This window comes from Oryx dammah, unplaced genomic scaffold, assembly GCF_014754425.2.
Source record: "Oryx dammah isolate SB20612 unplaced genomic scaffold, SCBI_Odam_1.1 HiC_scaffold_5, whole genome shotgun sequence".
Taxonomy (NCBI): Eukaryota; Metazoa; Chordata; class Mammalia; order Artiodactyla; family Bovidae; genus Oryx; species Oryx dammah.
In genome coordinates, this window is record NW_024070189.1 from 48002564 (window position 1) to 48024584 (window position 22021).

A 22021-nucleotide genomic window follows, 5' to 3' on the forward strand; every position below is an offset into this window, starting at 1 on the left:
ACTCAGTTACACACCTGTATAACTACTCCACTCCAGTACTCCTGCCTGGGAAATCCCATGGATGGAGGAGCCTGGTGGGCTGCAGTCCATGGGGTCGCTAAAGGGTCGGATACGACTGAGCGACTTCACTTTCACTTTTCACTTTCATGCATTGGAGAAGGAAATGGCAACCCACTCCAGTGTTCTTGCCTGGAGAATCCCAGGGACGGGGGAGCCTGGTGGGCTGCCATCTATGGGGTCGCACAGAGTTGGACCCAACTGAAGTGACTTAGCAGCAGCAGCAGCATACATACTTTTTAATATTCTTTTCCATTATGGTTTATCCCAGGATGTTGACTGTTTCCCTGTGCTATACAGTAGGACCTTGTTATCCAGTCTGTATGTGATAGTTTACGTCTACCAATCCCAGACTCCCAGTCTATCCCTCTCCCTCCATTTGGTAACCACAGTCTGTTCTTTATGTCTGTGAGTCTTTTTCGTAGATAGGTTGATTTTCTGCCGTATTTTAGATTCCACATATAAGTGATATGTGATATTTGTCTTTCTGACTTACTTCACTTGGTATAATGACCTCTAGTGGCATTCATGTTGCTACAGACGGCATTGTTCCATTCTGTTTTGTGGGTGAATAGTAGTCCATTGTATATATGTACCACATCTTTATCCTTTTATCTGTTGATATCATTTGGGTTGTTTCCATGTCTTGGCTGCTATTAGCATTGGGGCGCATGTGTATTTTTGAATTACAGTTTTGTTCAGATATGTGCGCAGGAGTGGGATTGCTGGATCAAATGGTAATTCTAGTTTTCTGAGGAACCTCCATACTGTTTCCAATAGTGGCTGCACCAACTTACGTGCCCACTGACAGTATGAGAGTTCTCTTTTCTCCACACCCTCCCCGGCATTTGTTATTTGCAGACTTTTTAGTGATGGCCGTTGTGACGGATGTGAGGTGGTACCCCATGGCAGTTTTGATGTGCACTTCTCTAATAATTAGTGATATTGAGCATCTTTTTATGTGCCTATCGGCCATCTGTATGTCCTCTTTGGAGAAAGGTCTATTTAGGTCTTCTACCCATTTTTCAATTGGATTTGTTTGTTGTCGAGTTGTATGGGCTCAACATTGTTTTGGAAATTGAGCCCTTATCAGCCCCATCATTTGCAAATATTTTCCCCTATTCTGTAGGTTGTCTTTTCATTTTGTTTGTTTTTATGGTTTCCTTTGCTGTGCAAAGCTTGTAAGTTATTAAGCCATTTTGAGCTTATTTTTGTGCATTGTGTGAGAAGGTATTCTAACTTCATTGATTTACATTGAACTGTCCAATTTTCCCAGCACCACTTGTTGAAGAGACCTTTTTCCCATTTTATATCTTGCCTCCTTTGTTGAAGGTTAATTGTTCGTAGGTGTATGGGTTTATTCCTGGGTTCTCTATTCTGTCCTGTTGATCTGTGTGTCTGTTTTTGTACCAATACCACAGTTTTGATTACTGTAGCTTTGTAGTATTGTCTGAATTCTGGGAGGGTTATACCTCCTGCTTTGTTCTTTTTCCTCAGGATTGCCTAGACAATTCTGAGTCTTTTATGTTTCCATATAAATTTTAGGATTATTTGTTCTAGTTCTGTGAAAAATGTCATGGGTGAGTTGATACAGATCACATAACTGTAGATCATTACAGGGAGTATGGCCATTCAACAATATTCTTCTAATCCAAGACCGTGGGATGTCTTTCCGTTTGTTTGAATCTTCTTTAATGTCTTTTATTAACATTTTATTTGTTGTTGTTGCTCAGTCACTAAGTCATATCCCACTTTTGTGACCCCACAGACTGCAGCAAGCAAGGCTCCCCTGTCCTTCACTATCTCACAGAATTTGCCCAAATTCATGTCCACTGAGTCAGTGATCCTATCTAACCATCTCATCCTCTGCAGCCCCCTTTTCCTTTTGCCTTCAGTCTTTCCCAGCTTCAGGGTCTTTTCCACTGAGTTAGCTCTTTGCATCAGGTGGTCAAAGTATTGGAGCTTTGGCATCAGTCCTTCCAATGACTATTCAGGGTTGATTTCCTTAGGATTGACTGGTTTGATCTCCTTGCAGATCACAGGACTCTCAAGAGTCTTCTTCCAATTCAAAAGCAAGTCCGCAGCATATAACTCTTTTGCCTCCTTGGTCAGATTTATTCCTAAGTATTTCATTTGGTGCAGTTTTAAAAGGTATTCTTTTTATATTCCCTTTCTGATATTTCATTGTAAGTGTAAAGAAATGCAACTGATTGCTATATGTTAATCTTGTATCCTGCCACCTTGCTACAGCCATGTCACCTGAACGCATCAGATCTCATCTTATCTTGGAAGCTAAGTAGGGTAAGACCTGGTTAGTACCTGGGTGAGAGTAATGGTGATTTAAACAGATTCTGGAGCCAGATTACCTGAGTTCAAATCCTCACTTCAGCACTCCCAGCTCGAATACTACTTGACCTCTGTCTAGTTGTCATAATGCCTTACCTCCTAACCATTCTCACTGCCTGTAGTATTTTGAGCTCCTCCCCTTTTGGAGAAGGCTCAGAAGGTATAGCCTCATGACAGCTGGACAAAGGCAGTAATGGCCCATGGGGCAAAGAGTGAATGTTGGAAAGCCAAATCAAAGGTACATGGGGACCTGAAGTAAATGGAGGTGAAATCAGAGGAGTCTAGGGTGACCCTTCTTCCCTCACCACTAACCTGTTAAGTGTCTGGTTTAGTCAACTGGGTGGAAAGATGCCTTCTCCTGAATAGAGAATGCAGTGGCAATTTCTCAGTCTTTCCTTGTTTTTCATGATCTTGGTAGATTTAAAGAGGACTAACTGGTAAGGTATTTTGTAGAATGTCTCTCAGTTTGTATTTGTTCAGATTGGGCTTATGAATTTGGGGGAAATATCATAAGGTGGGGGTGCCCTTCTCATCCGTTTACATCAGGAAGTTGAACATCACTGATGATGTTAACCTTGATCACTTGGTTAAAGTGGTGTCTGTAAAGTTACCATTTTTCTTTCCTATGCCTTTTGGAATCAAGTCAGTAAGTCCAGTCTGTAATGAGTAGGAGGGAAAATAAGTTCCACCTCCTGGAAGGGGTGGTACCTACATGTATTATTTATATATATTATTTGTAAGTCTTTTGTAGGGAAGGAAGATCTGTCCTTTCCCCTCATGTATTTGTTTATTCAGTCACTTAATTATATCACTGAATTCATGAATATTTATTTTATTCTTTCAGTTATAATCTCCTATGGGTTGTCTTCACTCTCTTGACTGTTTTTTGATGCACAAAAGTTTTGTTTTATGTTTTTTGTGTGTGTGTTTTTTTTATTTTTTTTGTTTTTTTCTTTTTTTTTTTTTCTTTTTTTTTTTTTTGATGCACAAAAGTTTTAATTTTGTGTATTCACTTTTTAAAGTGTTTCATAGGTAGTTGAAAGTAATGAGTATTGTCTAATTTGATGAGGCAGAATTCTACACTTTCATTTTATTGTTCAAAATTTTTATATCCATATCCATTATTTGTCTGCTAAGCAGTCAGCAATTGAAAGAAATGTGTTAAACCTTCCACTGTGATTATGGGTTTAGTGTATTATATAAGGGTATTTCTGTGTCATATTTTCAGGAGTGCTGCTTTGTGAACAGCATAGAGCTAGAATTACTTTTTATCCAGTTTGTGAGTTTCTGTCTTTAAACTGGTGAGTCTTATCCATGTGCATTTATTGTGATAACTGATATGTTTAAATGTATTTATACCACTTTATGTGCCTTTGCTTTCTTTTTAACTCTCCCTGCTGTCTATTGAATTGATTTCTCTGCTCATCATTGCTCCTTACATTCTATGCTTTCTCTATTGATCTTGCCCCAAAATGTTATTTTATAGTTATCTTGGAGATTAATGAAAACTCTCTTCCTATTTATTTGTCTGAAAGTTAACTTTTTTTTTTTTTTTTTTGCTGTGGCATGCAGCTTGCAGGATCTTAGTTCCCCACCAGGGATCAAACCCTCACCCCCGCAGTGGAAGCGCAGAGTCCTAACCACTGAACCACCAGGGAAGTCTCAGCTCTCGCTTCTTGAAGATGTTTTTCCATTATTGCTGTCAGGTGACCTTTTTTGTCTGGAGCCTCCAAAGTATCTTTGTGATTTTGGGGTTCTGTGAGTGTTCACTGCCATGGTTCCTAAGTGTGGCTTTAGTTTATCTTTCTCATGACAGAGTGAAGATTATGTGAGTTTATGTCTCTGATCAACTCCAAAGAATCCCAAGTCATTCAAAACTCTTGGAACTCTTGTTAGTAATGCTGCACAATCAATCTACCCATTAACTTTTTAATTTATTTTATCATTTATTTATTTTGGCCACACTCCACAGTTGTGGGGTCTTAGTCCTCTGACCAGGGAGGGAACCTGGGCCCTCAGCAGTGACAGCGCTGAGTCCTAACACTGGACCACCAGGGAATTCCTGTGTCCACTAACTTTTTTAAAAGGAGGGATCGTTTTGGTAAAATGTAACTCATGTACCAAAAAGGTGCGTAAACAACAGATGCACAACTAAATTAAATATTTTAAGTGGATATCTGTATAACAATCACATATATCTGGAAATAGAAACTGTCCAGCTTTCCCCAGAAGGGGCGTTATGTCCCTTCACAATCACAAACCTTTCTTTCCTCCAAAGTCCTGATTGCATATTAAACACCTCCTTGCGTCAGTAAGCGTGTTTTGTGCGCCTGCCTGCCTTTGCTCACAGTTTTGTTCCTAGGACACCTCCGTGTTGTGTGTCACTGTGGTTCATTCGAGGCCACTGCTGCCTTGCCCACTGTCCGTTGTCCCAGTGTTTGGGTTATTCTCAGCCCCTGTCAGTTCCATATCACTGTATGATTTCATTCATGTAAAGAACAAAAGCAGGCAAAAGTACAGAATTTATAGGAAGGGCATACTAGGCTCCCAAACTACATGAAAGGTTTATGGCCTGCTTTTTCAGGATCCAAATTGTACTTGTTGAATAAAGAAGCAAAATACAGAACAACAAATACTGTATGATCACATTAAAAGAAAGACATGTCTCTGTACTTATGCATCTATATACATGTACATCTTTATTCAATTAAGTCTAGAATCCTAGGGGGACCAAACAATTAGCAGTGGTTACCTCTGGTGTATGTATGGGAATGGGGCAGAGTGCAGGAAGGAGGGAAGGGCTCCGTATGTGTATGGGAGGAGCTCTGTGGACCGATACCTTCACATTTTACTACTTCATTTATTTATTTACTTTTACAATAAGCATTCCTTTTTTTTTTTTTTAACACCATCAGTAAAAGTCACCTCAGAAAAAAGAAGGAATGAGGATTTACTCTGGGGTGCAGCTAGCTTCTCTTCCATACCCACTGGCTAACATTACCCTCAGAGCATAGCAGAGCCAACCCAAGACAGTCCATATCCTCTCTTCCTTGTTTCAGACACTTTCACAGTTGGTTTTCAGTTCATAGAAACGCAGCTTTAAATGGCAGCCCCCACATTCAAGACAGCCCATCAACTGCAAGTAAATCTAAATCAGCTGTTGGCCCCTTAAGGCTGGGTGGGGCACAGCGAAACTCCTCCGGAGCAAAAGGAAGATGCAGCCATTTTCTTTCTATTTCTGGAAACCAGCTAGATTTCCAGCATGCACACCTGGGAATCAGCTAGATTTGTGGCCTTCTCCTCTCCCCAGGAGAGCGAGTCAGGGAGGAGGCAGAGGGAGGCAGCGGGGAAGGAGTAAGTCATGTCCAAAGGGAGCCCTATGGCCATCGGAGGCTCTCCTTCAGGTTTCAGCCTAACTGACCCCCAGTGACAATTCCATGAGCCTACTTCTCAAGGTGCATTCACTGCAGGAACATCTTATCCAGCCAAGAGCAGTAGTTGCCTAAAATCTGACTGCTTATTACCTGTGTGTCCGTCACTGTGCTCACAAAACCCCATGCAGGGTCTTGAACTCTTGTCCTCATGTCACAAGTGGAGAAACAGAGGCCCACGGTGAGAAATGACTTGCTCGTTCCCATGGCTAGCGGTGGCACTAGAACCCACCCCATCCAGTCTGACCCCCACTGCACTCTAAAGCCCTAAAAGCATGACACCAGGATTAGGTGATTCCAGACTCAACGGGCACTGACTTGGCCACCCAGCAGAGTGATAAGAAATATTCACTGGAATTGGACAGGTCCCCACTTTGGCTTTGTCCCCAGACAAGTCACTTCCCCTTCGTAGGCCTGGATAGCCACATCTGTAAGGCGGGCCCATGCCTTTGTCTCAAGGTTGTACTGAACATCAGAAATGGGCGATGTAGAACACCTGCTACCAGCGCAAGCACCGAGGCACCCAATAAAAAGCAGCCACCATCAGCAGCACCACCCACACCTGCAGGGAGGCGCTCCCTTCCCATCTTTCCAAGGAGCCTGCGTAGGGGCCAAACTACGCCCGGTGGGCACTAGAACGAGATCTAGCCCGGGGTCTGCTCCAAATGGTGAGTGGAAGCGGGTGGAAGGGAGTCGTCCTTGGAAGCACCCCACTCTGCACCTGCCCTGGAGGGTGCCGAGGGGTGCTCCTTCCGTTGACCCCATGGCTGCCTCCCTAGTCCAGGCCTCGTTCCTTGAAGGGTTCCCAGCATCTGGCCTTGCTCCTCTCCAGTCTGTGCCCCACACAGCAACCAGCGAGACCCCTCACTCCCCAGCTTAAGAACTTCCCCATCTCCTTAGTGCAGCCCACCCCACTCTGCCCCGCTGAGGACTCACCGCCTTCTCTGACACTGCCGTCCCCCTTCTTCACACTGGCACCCGTGACAATTCTGCACCCTTGCACTCACCACCCACTTGCCAGAAATGCCTTCATCTCCACAACCTCCTTGTCACACCCCTTCCCTTCAGTCCTCCAAGGCCCTGCTCAATTCCTCTGGGACACCTCCCAGGGTCCCCACCGCACACCCAGGGTTAGAGACCCCCCTCTGCTTCCCATGGTTCCTCAGTCGTCAACATGCTTTAGGGAGCATTAAGGTGATCTACCGCTTTACAAACCTGTCTTCCCTACTGTCTTTTCCTCCCTCTTTCTAGGCTAGGGCCTGGGCTTATTCCCCACCTTCTCCTTATGGCTGGCACAGCAGCTAACACACAGTTGGTGCTTAGTAAATGTTAGTGGCGTGAATAGATAAAGACCATCTGTGTCTCAGTAAAAGGAAAAACTAATTATCAGAGTGCTTCACAGGTAAATAGGTAGCTAGTGGGCTCCCTGTCACTGGGGGAGACAGCTAGAGTACAGGAGCATGAGTGGAGGCTGGACGTGAAGTCATTGGAGGCTTGGATTCCTAAAGACACAAACCAGGGACAAGTTTTCTTAGAATCAGCTCAGAGTGCGAGTTACTAATAGAGATCCTCTGCTCAGGGGATTCTGATGCTGCAGGTTTGGGCAGGTCAGAAACCTGTAGGAAAATACCCCCAGGTGATTTTGAAGCTTGCCACATTGGGAACTGCTGAACTCTGTGACTTTGAGGCCATTTGCAGTAAGGTTTTGTGTGCAATGGCCCTTTATAAACTGTGAAGTGCTGGCCACAAATCTTGGCTCCAGGTGTCATTTGAACTCTGAGATGAGGGAAGTGAAGGTGCTGGAGCTACAGCTCCTCAGACTCTGGGAGGTTGCGGACCCAGCCCTGGGCCACTCTGTTGAAGCTGGGCCTGAGGCGAAGGAGTTCCAAGCCACTGGTGAGCTCCGGAACGAAGTGGGTGCCTGCCCTCGGAAGGGTTTCTCCCACCAGGGTTCCTCCAAAGGGCACCGGGGTCCTGGGGAGAGAAGAGCGGCAGGAGAGGCGGGCTGGGTGGGAGCGGGGTGGCAGAACAGACATAGGGGTCACTGCGTGTGGCCCCCTCCCCACCTCTCTGGGCCTCCGTTTCTCTGTCACTCAGCAAAGATTTTGTACTATCTTTAACAGGTTTCTCCAGCTTTCCCCAGTCCCAAATCTGCCCCTAGTCAGGATGGCTCATTATTTGGAAATATTAATAAGAATGATGTTTTCAGAGTGAAAATTGGCCTGTCCTGGCAAAACTCTCAGCTCCCCTTAAATAAAGTCCAGAAGGGGGAAGAATTGGAATCTGGTTTTTCCTTCCTCTTGACATCTCCCCTTACAAAAATATGTCACAAACTGGAGAGAGAAAGGAGAGTTAGAAAGAACATTCAGAATCAGAGAATACAGATTACAACCAAGACATGCCATTTCTCACCCACAATACTGACAAGAATAAATGATTTGGTAATGGGCCAAAGTTAGTGAATGGTGGAAAGATTCTCACTCATATACTGCTGGCTGGAGGGTAAACTGGTGCTGCTACCTTGCAGGGCAATTTAGCAGGATCCTTTAAACCTGAGAATGTGCAAATTCTGTCAACCAGCAACTCTACCTGTAAGTATATGGCTTAGGAAGTGCATGCACATATGCACAAGGAAGCAGATATGAGCAGTGATTAGTGACCAGCCAGAGACAAGCCATATGCCCACTGGCAGAACAATGGATGAGATCAATATATTCATGGCAGAGTACTATATAACAGCTTAAAAGGAGTGAACAGAGCTATAGATATTAAGAGATTTCAAAAGCATAATGTTGAGTGAAAAAAGCAAGTTATAGGATGAGATTCAAAATATCAAAAAACACACATACACATGCAAACCAAACAACGCTACATCCCCATAGATACGTAGCTGCTTGTAGAAAATGCTCTGAGAACACACACCAACCCGACAACAGGGTTACTTTTGGGAAGAGACCTGGGATTGGAGGATAGGGAACAAAGGGGCCCTACTTTTATTTGTAGTTGCCTAGGGTTGTGTGTGAGAAGGCAATGGCACCCCACTCCAGTACTCTTGCCTGGAAAATCCCATGGACGGAGGAGCCTGGTAGGCTGCAGTCCATGAGGTCGCTAAGAGTCAGACACGACTGAGCGACTTCACTTTCACTTTTCACTTTCATGCACTGGAGAAGGAAATGGCAACCCACTCCAGTGTTCTTGACGGGAGAATCCCAGGGACGGGGGAGCCTGGTGGGCTGCTGTCTATGGGGTCGCACAGAGTCGGACATGACTGAAGCGACTTAGCAGCAGCAGCAGCAGCAGGGTTGTGTTTTTGTTTTTTTTTTTTTAAGATAATACAAATACATTATTTTCAAACTATTTTTTACTTTTAAGAGTACAAATAGCATTACTCATGTAGTGTTTTCCCTGCAGCTTGGGACCATTTCTGAGCCAGGAGCCAGGTTCCAGTGTTTCTGCCTGGACCACCCCAGCGGTGGTGGCAACAGCCGGGCCCCACAGGAGCAGGCCAGGCCGCTTCCAAGTTGCGCAGAGCTCACGGTCGGGCCATGGATGCTGAGCACAGCTTGACTGCCAACACTGCTGTTCCTTCCCTCTCTACCTCAGTTGCCTCTTCTGTGCCAAGAAGGGTCTGGCCTTGAGGCTACTTAAGAACCCCCCTTCTTTTGGTGGGAACATGCCTCAGCCCATCATAGCATGAGATCAGTGGGGCCACAGCCTGCTCTGGCCAGCCTGGAAGCTGCCTGCTAGCACTGATGTCTGCTGAGGGTTTTAAATAGCTAGACAGGCAGGGCTGGAGGGCCCCGGGAGAAGAGGCAGCCCAGTCCTTCTGGCAGGAAACCCCCAATCCTCTGCCAATGGCTCGTGGTTCACACGATGCCTGTTGGACCCTGTTCTTCCCATCATGGTCCTCCCATGCTCTCAGCAGTTTGAGGGCAGTCACATCCCTCCAGAGCACTCTCTTCTCAAGGCCCATCACCCTGGCTCCTTCAACCCTTCCTTAGGGGGCCTGGTCTCCAGGCCAAGCCAGGCAGATAGTCTCCACATGTGGTCTGAGAAGGTGCCAGAAGAGCTGGGCTGTGGCCTCCTCTCTGTGGCCCCTCCACTTTCTCACTTAATGCAGCCCAAGCCAGCAGAGAATTTCTCATAAATAGCAGCAGACTAAGGAAGCCAATGCAGTTGAAATGCATCCCCCAGCCCCGTGCCTCCCTCCAGTGCCAGGCTCCTGTCCTGCCTGCTGTGATTTGTTTTCAGGCCCCTAGAGTGGAACATTAAATGTATCCCTTTCAAGTTCTCCCCTGAAAATAATAAGAACCTGTAAATAGTAATAATAGAGGCTACCATTTTTTGAGAGATTCTCACTTGCCAGAAACTTTGCCTCTGGCCTCTCATGCAATCCTCACAACCATTTTATGAAGTAGGTATTAATACTATAAGAGTCTCCTTTTACAAGTAGGAATGGGAGACCCAGAGAGGTTAAGCCATTTGCCCAAGGTCACACAGCCAGGGGTAGAGATTGCATTAAGCCCTTGATGAAGCCCACGCTCTAAACACTACGAGCCACTTGTCTGTTCTCACCTCTGGTGTCCAACATTTCACTGCCAAGGTCACTTTCTAGGCCTCCTCCAGACCACTGATGGAAGGGAAAGGCTGGACTGGCCCAGGACTGGTGAGATCTGGGGCCCCCACCCAGGGAAGGACTCACACTTCCACATCCATCAAGGAGGTGGCACACAGCAGTGACGAAGAACAAGAAACTGGACTCTGGAGTCCAACAAACCCAGATGTGGAGCCCAGCCCTGCCATTGCTTTCTTGCCGTGTGACTTTGGACAGATTGTTGATAATTCTCTTCTCCAGCAGAATGGGAAAAATTGTAGCACCTGCCCAACCCTGTTGTGAAGCAGGATCCAACAAGATGTGTGCCACACACACCCATTCATTCCCTGTGCATTTACTGAGCACCTACTATGTGCTAGGGGGCAAGAGTTCTATTGTTTTTTAGCAGGAACTCAGTAAATGTATACAAGGCATTGGGGTAGAGCCTGGCATGTAGAAAGTGCTCAGGAAATGCAGCTGCTGCCGTGGCTGTGACTGGCTCCAGGGCATCCTCCTTCCAGATCTCTCCCTGAGCAGCCCCACCTTGTCTTACTTGTTGAAATTTCGATACTCCGCCAGGCTGGGGGTGTGACTTCCGCCCTCGCCCAGGTAGTCCCGGTAGCTGATGAACTCCTGCCACGGGCAGCGGTAGCCCTTGGGGATGGCTGTGTGGTTGAACTTCTCGGGTGGGATGCCCTTCAGTGGCTCAGCATAACCTAGGGGTGGAGTATGGCACGTGGCAGGCAGGCACGCGGGCTGCCTGGGTTCCCTTCTCCTTTCGTCCCCACACCCATCCCATGGACACTGTTTGGGGATGGGAAGGAAGGACCTAGGAAAGGGAAGTCAAGGCAGGGAGTGGAATGTAATGCCAAAGTCGCTCCAGCAAAGAGCGACTTTGCTTCCTCATCCCTGGAAACAGGGAGGATGGAGCAGGGGAAGTGCAAGTAGGGGCAGAAACTCTAGTCTTGGCTCATCGCTAGCGCGCTCTGTGGCCTGACACAGCTGCAGCTCTCTGGGCTTGTGCTGTATCTGCAGAGATGGGTGTGCCTGTGTAAGGAGATGGACTAGATACTCTCTGGGTGCTATTCCTGCCCCATCAGGGAACACACCCATGTTCTGGTCCTCCAGCCCTGGCCCTGGGATGTGGGGAGGCCACTTACCTGGTGCCAGGGCGCTGGGGTTGTGGGTGCTCACCGGCCGGGAGGCCATGGACTCAGCATCCCCAGGGCCCCCGTGTGAGGCGGGATAGATGTGGAGCTCAGAGCGGTAGTTCTGCCCCTCATGGCTGTTGGCAACCTGGGCACAGGAGTGAAAGCTCAGAGAATCTGAGCTGCCTGGCCCCTTCCCCCGGGCTTTCCCTCCTTGTAGGGGGAGGGGTCTCTGTCCACACTCACCATCCCAGGTTCTGCTGTTCCAGTCACCTTCTCCTTTGCACTTCCTGCCACGACCTGTGGGGTTGGGGGGCGGGTGGCAAGTAAACCACAGGTAGGCTTACCAGGGTTCTGCCTCCACTAAAATAGGCAGGGGGTGGGGAGGGGCATAATCCTAGAGCCCACCTCCCAAGGATGTTGGGGGGATGAGTTCATAATGTAGAGCACTAGACCCTGGAACAGAAAAGTGCTCTTATATATGTTAGTGGCTATTGTTGTATTGCCCCTGGACTTTTGTTAACCTCCCTGAGCCTCAGTTTTCTTCTCTGTAAAGTGGACGTGATGATAATACTATCACTCTCTGATCATTAAATGAGACAACACATGCAAACTGCTTAGCTAGCACTGTCATAAACACATAGCAAAGGGAGATGTTTTGTCATTTTTATTATTCTGCCACATGGTGCCCTCTTGTCATCTCCTGTGTCATCCAGAAATTGAGTGGAGCAGGATGGCAGGCCCTGAGTTCATCAGAAGTACTTGAGATCGCTTGCCGCCTCTCTGAAGTCCACAGGCAGGTCATTCTTGTTTCCTTTCTTTGCTGTTTAGTCACTAAGTCATGTCTTGACTCTTGCGAGCCATGGACTGTAGCCCGCCAGGTTCCTCTGTCCATGCAGTTTCCCAGGCAAGAATACTGGAGTGGGTTGCCACTTCCCTCTCCAATGGATCTTCCTGACCCAGAGATCAAACCGTCACCTACGTGGGCAGGCGGGCTCTTTACCACTGAGCCACCAGGGAAGCCCCATTCTTTAGATGACTTTACCTTCTTCCAGTGGGAAGAAGAGAGAGGTGTTCTGTATTTTCCATCTTAGATCAAGCTCAAGTCTAATCTAAATCCTGCTTGCTGCACATTCAGCCCAGAGCACCTGACTGTCCTTCGGCACTTTTCATAGGAGCCAGGGTCCCTTCACTGCATGGCTCACCCTGTCCAACCCACTTTGTGTTTCGTGTCTGGGGAGAAATGCCTGAAGAGCTCACTCTTTTCTAAGATTGCAGAGCAGGGCAGGCGTCAGTCTGATGGCGACGCCACAGTCATCCCCTCGTTGGACTTGAGGGGCCCCCGTAGGGGCCAGACGTTCTCACTTGGCTCATTGTTTGGCTCTAGGCTGATGACTGGGCCTCAGTTTCCCTGTGAGCACAGTGGGAGCTTACTCACAGCACGAGGGCCGGCTGCAAACTCAAAGGTGAATTTCTGCACGCGCCGCTGTCTCTTCTGGAAGAGGAGGGACCCTCTGTTGTTACGCAGCGATAGCTCCTCCATCATCAAATCCTGGGGCACGCTCAGTTTCTTGCCCAGGTCCAGCAAAGGAACTGCGGGAGAGGACAGAGAGAGCTCTTACCACCAAACCTTCAGGGTACTCCGGCTGCTGACTCGAAGGGGACCTCTTCACAGCACCGTCCGTTATGTACAAGAATGTCAGTTTCTCCCTGTGCTTGCTGACACTGGGTGTCATTCTGTGGACTCTTTCCCCAGCCAATGGGCTGAGATGACTCCTCTGAGTGTGATTGCCTGTGGTTGATGTTGAAATCAAGCATCATTTCAGATACTCTTTGGCCAGTTGTATTTAGTCCCCGAATCTCCTGTGCAGCTCTGTGCCCATAGTGGTGGAGGTGATGAGAAATTATCAGATTCTAGATATCTTCTGAAGGAAGGCCCTTGGGGTGGGATGTGAGAGACAGACAGAGGAGTGGAGGTGATGGCAGGGTTTCTGGCCTGAGCCGCTGGGAGGATGCAGCGGCCCGCTCTCTGAGATGGGAAGGCTGGAGGAGGAGGTGTGGGGAAGACCAAGCATTCAGGTCTAGACATGTCTTCTTTTCATTTTAAAATAGCCTTTTATCATCATGTGCTGTGTGTGCATGCTAAGTTGCTCAGTGGTGTCCAACTCTTTGCAACTGTATGGACTGTAGCCTGCTAGGCTCCTCTGTCCATGGGATTCTCCGGGCAAGGATACTAGAGTGGGTTGCCATGCCCTCCTCCAGGGGATCTTCCCCACCCAGGGATCGAATTCTTACGTCTCCTGCACTGGTAGGTGGGTTCTTTACCATTAGTGCCACCAAAACAGCATATGTGTACATTGAAGAGAGTTAGAAAATATAGACATAAGAGAAAAAGGAAAGAAGAACACCGTTTTCTACCATCCAGAGATTACCACTCCTAACCCGCTAGTGTATATGCCTTTCCTGTCTTCGTGAAGTGAAGTGAAGGTCACTCAGTTGTGTCCGACTCTGCGACCCCATGGACTATACAGTCCAGAGTATAGTCCTAGCAGGACTGTAGCCTGCTAGGTTCCTCTGTCCATGGGATTCTCCAGGCCAGAATACTGGAGTGGGGAGCCTTTCCCTTCTTCAGGGGATCTTCCCTACCTAGGGATCGAACCCAGGTCTCCCGCATTGCGGGTGGATCTTTACCAACTGAGCCACAAGGGAAGCCCCCCTGTCTTCTTAATTGACCATATATTCATGTGACTTTTTAACCAAAATGAAATCATAGCATAGCTTCTTTGTAACTTGCTTTTATTCAAAGCTCTCTTCCTTTCCAAGTGAATGAATTTTTGTTTTATATCAATGCAATGCCTAACCCATATTCAAACTCCCCTAATGGTCTCCAAAACTGAGAATAAGGTTTGAAGAGTCTTGTAGGCATCCCAGTGGAGATGCTGAGGAGGGAGCTGGATATATGAGTCTAATGTTTGTGGGAGAAAACTGACTTGAATGTAAAAACTGGGACATTGGGAGTATACAAATGGTATTTGCTATCGTTGTTTTTTAGTGAAAAGTTTTCTGTTGATTTCTGATGATGACTGTCAGTAGTTTGGGGGCCTATCCATATCCTTTGTGCTTTCCCCACCAGCAAAATGCACATTTCACGCTGGCCCAACAAAGGGAGACTTTCGGAAGATAGAAGTGTCAAAGGTGATGAGGACACTGGCAGGAGAGGGATACGTATGGTCAGCACAGGCAGAGTTGTTTGTCATCTCTAAAATCAGATCCAAGTGGGTTCATGTTCCAGCTCTCTAAATGACATTCTGAGCCTGGAGGCTGGTTGAGATCACCAAGGTTATGAGGATGCGTAAGAGATCTACACACTGAGCCCCGGAGCCTCCAACGTTTAGATCAAGGAGATGAAAAAATAGCCTGGGCCTGGGGAGAAGCAGGAGGAATCTAAAGACTGTGGTGTCCTAGGACCAGAGGATGAAAGTGTTTCAGGGACAATGAACTGATCAACAGAGTCAAATGTTGCCGACATGTCGAGTCAGAGGAGGCCTGAAAATTGACCATTATATTTAGTAACACGGGGTTATTATTGGTAATCTCCACAAAAGCAGTCCCTGTGGTGTACTTGGGTGTGAAAGCCTTACTGGAAAAGGTTCAAGAGAAAAGGGACAGAGGAACAGTTTAACCATACTGCGTGGAAGCAATGAGCCAAATCCAGGATGTGGGACTTGTACAGAGCATCTGGCCCAGTTTCTTCAAAGGAATGAATGACATGGAAAAAAAAGGAGGGGGTGACGATGATTTAGATTAAAGGGGATTTAAGAGACATAGCTACCAAATAAAAACAAGGGCCCTTGAAGGTGCTGTGCTAAGTGAAACAAGTCAGATAAAGACAAATGCTGTATTATTTCACTCACAGGCAGAATATAAAAACAAACATAAACAAAAGCCAACATGAATGACCAAACCAAACATCAACAAACATGCAGATACAGAGAACAGAGTGGAGGTTACTAGACGGGAATGGGGCCAAGAGGGAGAGCGAGATGAGTAGAGGGTCAACTGTGGTGAAGGGCAGAGACTATACTTTTGGTGGTGAGCATGCTATAACGTATGGGCTTCCCTGGTGGCTTAGATGGTAAAGAATCTGCCTGCAATACGGGAGACCAGAGTTTGATTTGTGGGTTGGGGTGATCCCTTGGAGATGGGAATGGCTACCAACTTCAGTATTCTCGCCTGGAGAATTCTGTGGACAGAGGAGCCTGGTGGGCTACAGCCCACAGGGTCTCAAATAGCTGGACAGGACTAACACTTTCACTTTTCAGACTCTAATGTGTACAGAAGTAGAAATATAATGTTGTACACATGCAACTAGATAATGTTAGAATCCAAAGTGGCTCTTATTTAGATACCCGTGAACAAACTAGAAAATTGGAGAAAGTTGACTACAGGACTGGTTATTAGATAGTATTAAATCAGTATTGCTCATTTTGTTCAGTGTGTCAATACCTTTACCTGTAAGGAAATGTGCTTTTTATTACTTTTGATGTGTTGTAAAGTGTTTGGGGCGGAGGCAAGGGGTGGCGTGGAATGACTTGTTTCTTGGGATTTGTTCTGGACTCCAGGAATAAAAGGGGGACCTTGGGGGTTTGAACTCTCTACTTTGGTGTGTGTAACTTGGTTAAATAAAATGTTAAAAAGAGAGAGAGGAGGGAAGTGAAGACAGCAGCTTTGAGGAGCTGTGCTCTGAAGGACCACGGCTGGAGGCAGCTATGGAAACCAGAGGGATTTGTTTGTTTGCTTGCTTGTTTTTAAAGAGGAGAATTACTGAAGGAATGTCCTAGAGCAGGGGAGAGGGGAGGGAGGGTGTCTGGCGCCCAGCGAGAAGCACTGGCTTCGGACAGGTGCACGGAGAGGTCATCTAGCACGCTAGGAGGGAAAACCGAGAACACGGGGGCAGACAAGCAGACAGATGTGGAGGTGGGAGCCTGCAGAAGTCTCTCTTGGCTTCTTTTCTCAGTGAAATAAGAAGCAAGCTCACTAGCTGAGAATGGAAGTTGGGGAGGAGGTACTTTAGGTTTGAGAAGAGCGGTTGCTGAAACTGTCCCAGAGAACAGCAGAGAGAGTGACTGGGGCAGGGAGACGGATGTGGTCGCCAGTCAGCACTGAGGGCCGTGCAACAGCGGTGCTTCATCCCACTCAGCAGAATCCTAAATGGCCTTTTAAAAAAGGAGGCTGATGGTTTTTTCATTCTTTTAGCAAATATAGAGAAAGAAACTTCTACATATTAGAATCAGAAAGAAATCCACTGTAGATTAAGAGGGAGGAAAAAAGCAAATTTCTGAAGAATTTGTATTCTAAGATCCCGCTCATACGTTTAAAAAAATAAGTATATGCTTATGCACGTATTGAGTCTGCAAGGAGACATGCCAAATATGAGCAGTGACTATGGGATATACAAAGGAGGAGGGCTGGAGATTGTTCGCACTGTTTTTGTTTTTTTTTTCAAATGAGACAATGCATTCTGTCTTAAACAGATGAAAGACCATTTATACCTAAATATGTAATAAAGGTCCCCTGGCATATATTCTCAAGTGCTGTTCAGATGAACTGAGCTCAATATTTAAAGACAAAAAAAAAAAAAGCTATAGATGAAACCTATTTTGACTAAGCAATTCTAATTCTAGGCATTCATCCTTGGGCAGAAAAGTTGAATAAATACTTCCAAGGATATACGTACAAGGATGTTTGCTGCAGTGAGCTGTCAGATTATGAAAACGGGGAATCAGTCTTATGGGGGATGCTGCCTGGACACCCTTTATCAGTGACTAACAGCTCACAACGGCCACCTCTGCAGAGAACTGCCCCGGTGAGTAGAGGCTGCAACAGCCCCCCTGCTAAAGCTGAGATGATTTCTATAGGGCAATTAATTTATGCTCTGGAACCCACTTCCTTACTTAGCAATTTCCTCTGCTCAGTCCTGTTTTTGTCACTTCCCTTCTCCTAGGAGTGCAATCTCAACAAGTCACTTGTTCAGGAATCCTCAGGCTCTACCCCTAACCTTAGTCAAGCCTTCATGGCCTCCTTGTCGGGGGAGGGTGTATAAATATATATAATATCTTATATGCTGGGGGAGTGAGGGGAGGGGAGGAGTGAGATAAATTATACTAAGATGGGAAGAAGTCTGTGGTATGCTGCTAAGTAAAAAAAATTTAAGATGTGGTATGTAGCTGAGTGAAAAAAATTTACGATGTGGTGTGCTGCAAAGTGAAAAAAAATTTAAGATGATGAACACAGTGTATAGTATTCAGCCCACGTGTATATGGGCTTATATAAATGTTTATATATGAACAGAAGAAAGATTTACACAAATCTGTTAACAATGGTTATCTCCAGATGGTTTCATTATGAGGAACTTTCGCTTTCACAGTCATTCATATCTGTTTTGTCTGAATATTTTATAAAATGAATGTTTTATTTATGTAACCATGTGGTGAAGGAGCAGTTTTGGAGACAAAAAGATCTGGGGTCAAATCTGTTCTGCACCTACTGAGGATGTGATTTCCTGGCTTTCCTGAGTCTCTGTTTTCTCATCTAAAAAATGGGTATAATCATATCTAATTTACAGAGTCGTTGTGAGGGTTATATATATAACAAAAAGTTCAAATGCTCTTAGCACCGTATCTGAGACATAGTAAGCGCACAAGAACAGTGTTTTATTATTACTTTACAAAGGCTGTCTTTTGGTGATGAGCTCATGCGATTTTTTTACCTTTTTACTTTTCTTTAGTTTCAAAATTGTCCTTACTTAATATTCTAGCAATAATCAACAAGAACAACAACAACAAAACTTATTTCCAGTCTGGCATAAATGATGTGCATCAACATTGGGGGGTCTGTAACTAATTAGACAAGAGAAAAGAAAATTCATTGCCTGGTTCTTCTATTTAGAGTGTCGATATCTCCCAAGGCTTACATATTTCAGCATGAAAATCATGGAATGAAAAAAAATGAAACCAACAAAAGGAGGCAAGAACACACAAAACGGATTAAAAGTATGCCTCACAAATAAAGCTGTACACATGATGAAACACTTCTTAGAACACCGAAGGAGGCAAAACTGCAGCAGAGTCCTTAGGCAGGGATTTATCAGAGCTTGGTTCACTGCTCTCCTGTGTGGGAACCATCCGGGTACTTGTTTAAGTGGCTAATGCTTGGCCTCCGCCCTAGGTCCCCTGGATCAGAACTCCTGGGTAGGGATATTGGGATGAGCCTCCTGACAGCCTTACCCACTGCCATGCCCCTCTGCTTTGCTGCCAGGTTTCTCTATAGTCCTTCTTTTAGATAAATAACCTGCTTCCATCTGTACCTCCCATACCTGGCCCCAGGTCAGTGGATACTGAGCTGGGCAACCTGGATTCTGATCGGCCCCCTGACTCCCTCAGTAACTGTGTGCTCCCTCAGTAATCAGTACTTTTAAGCAACAGCGCCATGTCACTATGATTCACAGAAAAGTGTGAGACTTCTGAGACTTAGCTGAATTTGTTTTTAAAATACATAAAATGCTCTAAAGTAGGCCAAATAAAGACTCTAAAATTTTGCCAAAAGTTCTGGAAGAGGTCTTATAAAGTTGATAAATATGTATTCTAGATGATTTATCCATTGGCTGAATCAGCTTTTACGTGAAATGGTTTGATTCAGATTGGGCAGCCTGCTCTTGCCCCGCTGCCCCATTCTCCCTGACCCCTTGTCTCGTGCTGTGGCTGCTCAGTGGGACCCCCAGTTAAAACACAGGCAATTATGTGGGAAGGTTGGGCCATTGGTAGGGTTCAATCTGGGACCCTCAGAGTTCAATTGGGAGCTGAGGGAATGACTCAGGTGGGGCCAGGGCCCAGTCTATGGCACTCAACCTCAACTCTCGTGTGCCCCGAAATCAGGGCCAGGCCCCTCCCAATGCTTCAGGAAACTTCCCAGCTCAGGCTGCAGATTCCACAGGCTGGCCTGGAACTCACACCTGTTTGCCCAGGCCTGGGGCCAGCAGGCTGAGTGGCTATAGCCTGGGACCAAGAAAGGATGGGATCTGAGGAATACCCAGGGGCTGGGTCAGCCTTACCTGGTTCAGTGAGGTCCCCTGTGGTAGTCATCACTGGTCCCTTCTGCTCCTTGGGGATCATCCTGTGGAGAAGACACCCCTACAGATGGGTCCAGCTGCCTCCGTTCCTCCCAGCCCTTGGTCCCCAGCCTCAGCCCCACATAGCCATAGCTCACCCCAGTCTCAAGCAAGGGCTGTCCAAGTGGGAAAGAGGAGGCTGAGGTCCATGGAGGGCAAGGGAGATGCTCAAGGTCATGCAGGCCTGCTTCCAGTTTGCTAAGGAAGCACAGGCTCAGAGTAGTTTCTGGGATGTTAGGAGGGGAGGTGGGGGTGTCTGACTGTTGTTGTCCACTGACTCGGGTGAGCGTTACTCAGAGGCTTAAAGAGGTTGAAGGTTGAAGTCTGGGCGAGAGGAGCATGGCCGGTTAGGCTGGGGCTGCACTGGGGTCTGCAAGGTGTGCCCCTCATGTCCCCAGTATTCAGCTCTGAAGCTTGAGGGTACAGGCTAGTGCAAGGAAGCTGAAAGAGCCATCAGCCCCTTCATAGCCCACATCCTTCGGCTCACTTTCATGGTGCTGTTTCTCTCCCTCCTCCACCAGTCCCCCATTTGCATCTTTGGTGTGTCCCAGGAATCTTGGAGGTGATTTAAAATAAGGTTCAAAGCCGCAGAGAAGCCCTGCAGGCCCCAAGTCTAGGGTCCCTATCTTGCCCTCAGGAGAGAAGGCAGAGCCCTTGAGCTTCCTGACAGCCTTACCCACTTCTATGCCCCTCTGCCTTGCTGCCAGGTTTTTCTATATTCCTTCTTTTAGAAAAACAATCTGCCTCCATCCATTATCTCCCCTCCCATACCCATACCCGGCCCCAGGTCACTGGGTGCTGAGCTTGGCAACCTGGATTCTAATCGGTCCCTCTGACCCCCTCGGTAAGTGTGAGCGAGCGGCGCTCCAGCTCCGTGTTTCTCTGTGCCACCTAGAGCTGCATGCAAACAGGAGCACACGTGCACGCATTGGGGTGAGGCCCATGAGCTTGTGAAGCATGCTCCGCTATGACCACTTAGGATTCCACCATTCCTAGATCTGTTTCTTGACAAATACTCTCCTTACAGAAATTTATAGACATCGGGAAGGACCCCTCATTTTACAGACAGGGACCCTGTTCCCTCTGTTGCTGAAAGATCTTGACGTCTGAGCAGAGTCATAACCTACCCTCCAGCTGGAATCCTAGCCACCCCTCCCCATTTAACCCAGAGCTTAGGATCCCTTCCTTCCCATTTCAGGATCCAGGCTTCCACAAGGCCCCACACTCCCGGCCCTTCTGCAGGGTCCTTGTTCTGCCGTGGGGGGAAGGGGCTCTGGAATTACTCCTCTCCACTGCCCACTCCCTACAGCCCTCAAGCTCCCCTTGGATCCTGGTACCTGAGAGATGGAAGCACAGTGGGCAGGAAGGGGTGTCAGACCCTCAGATTAACACCTCTGTCGGGAAGCTGAGAGTCGAGTGGTCAGTGTCTGTGCAGGCAGTCGGCGAGCTGGGTGTGCCTTGCAGCCAGCTCCGGCCTCAGCTGACGAGAGTCGCCCCTGCCTTGTGGTGGCTCACAGCCTTATTTCGGGCTGCAATAGGATCCAGGGACAGATGCTAAAAGCACCAGGCCCCAGAGAAGACAGGTGCCCCGGCAGCAAGCCCTCGCACACAGAAGGCCTTGCACGCACATGTTCAACACACATACATATGCACACACCAAGTCACCTGGAAATGCTGGGAGTGCTCACCGTCTCCTGAGCTTGCTAACGGTATCCTCAGTGCCTGGAGTGGGGCCTGCTAGGAACTGGGTGGATATTTGTTGAATGAGTGATGGAATGGGTGGGTAGGTGAATGAATGAATTATCCCCCAATTTCTTTGCTTGGCTTGTTCTTTCCTTTCCTTCTTTCCTGCCTTCCTTTCTTCCTTCTGCTTCCTTCTTCCCTTCTCTCTCTCCCTCTACTTTCTCACATTCTCTGAGCTTCTCTCTATGGACTGAAAATAAATAAGGCAGCGCTCTGTCCTCAAGGAGCTCAGCCAGGCCCGTGTCAGCCCCGTAAACAGCTTCTGCAGCGCATCATGGGAAATGCTCTGGGAAGGCCCCAGGGGAGGGTGCCACCCGCTCAGCCTGGGGGTGGGGAAGGCCTCCCAGAGGAGGAGACATTTGAGCTGGGCCTCGAGGCATGAGTGGGAGTTCACGGGGCAGAGAGGGGCACGGGTAATTGCAGGCCGAGGCTGCGTCACGTATAAGAATATTAGGGGCCAGCTAGGACTGGGGGCTGGGGTGGTGCTGAGAGATGAGGCCAGACAGGTGGGCAGGGGCTGGATCACAGCAGGCTT

General features: G+C 47.3%; 1 protein-coding gene across 4 annotated transcripts; it reads right to left on the reverse strand.

Annotated features, from left to right (window-relative positions):
• Positions 1-4324: 4324 nt before the first annotated feature.
• Positions 4325-21856, reverse strand: MYOZ3 (myozenin 3). Of its 4 annotated transcripts, none has more exons than XM_040239606.1 (8): positions 21409-21856; positions 19842-20067; positions 19687-19748; positions 13015-13169; positions 11823-11876; positions 11589-11724; positions 10982-11144; positions 4325-7808 (listed from the first exon to the last, which is right to left on the reverse strand). In XM_040239606.1, exons 2-8 carry the CDS (start codon positions 19919-19921, stop codon positions 7640-7642), a joined length of 819 nt encoding a protein of 272 aa, XP_040095540.1. In that variant the 5' UTR covers positions 19922-20067; positions 21409-21856; the 3' UTR covers positions 4325-7639. The 4 variants fall into 4 exon arrangements, with proteins under 4 accessions (XP_040095540.1, XP_040095541.1, XP_040095542.1 ...); XM_040239607.1 differs by lacking the exon at positions 21409-21856 and adding an exon at positions 21081-21371; XM_040239608.1 differs by lacking the exon at positions 19842-20067 and having other exon boundaries at positions 21409-21842.
• Positions 21857-22021: the final 165 nt, after the last annotated feature.

Bases quoted from the DNA above. Each gene is read 5' to 3' on its own strand.
- MYOZ3 (XM_040239606.1), bottom strand. From the start codon at position 19,921: ATGACCTTGAGCATCTCCCTTGCCCTCCATGGACCTCAGCCTCCTCTT. The intron at 11,725-11,822 runs GTGAGTGTGGAC...TCCTGTGCCCAG, and splicing joins GAACAGCAGAACCTGGGATG to GTTGCCAACAGCCATGAGGG. The intron at 11,145-11,588 runs GTAAGTGGCCTC...CTCCACCCCTAG, and splicing joins CCCCAGCGCCCTGGCACCAG to GTTATGCTGAGCCACTGAAG.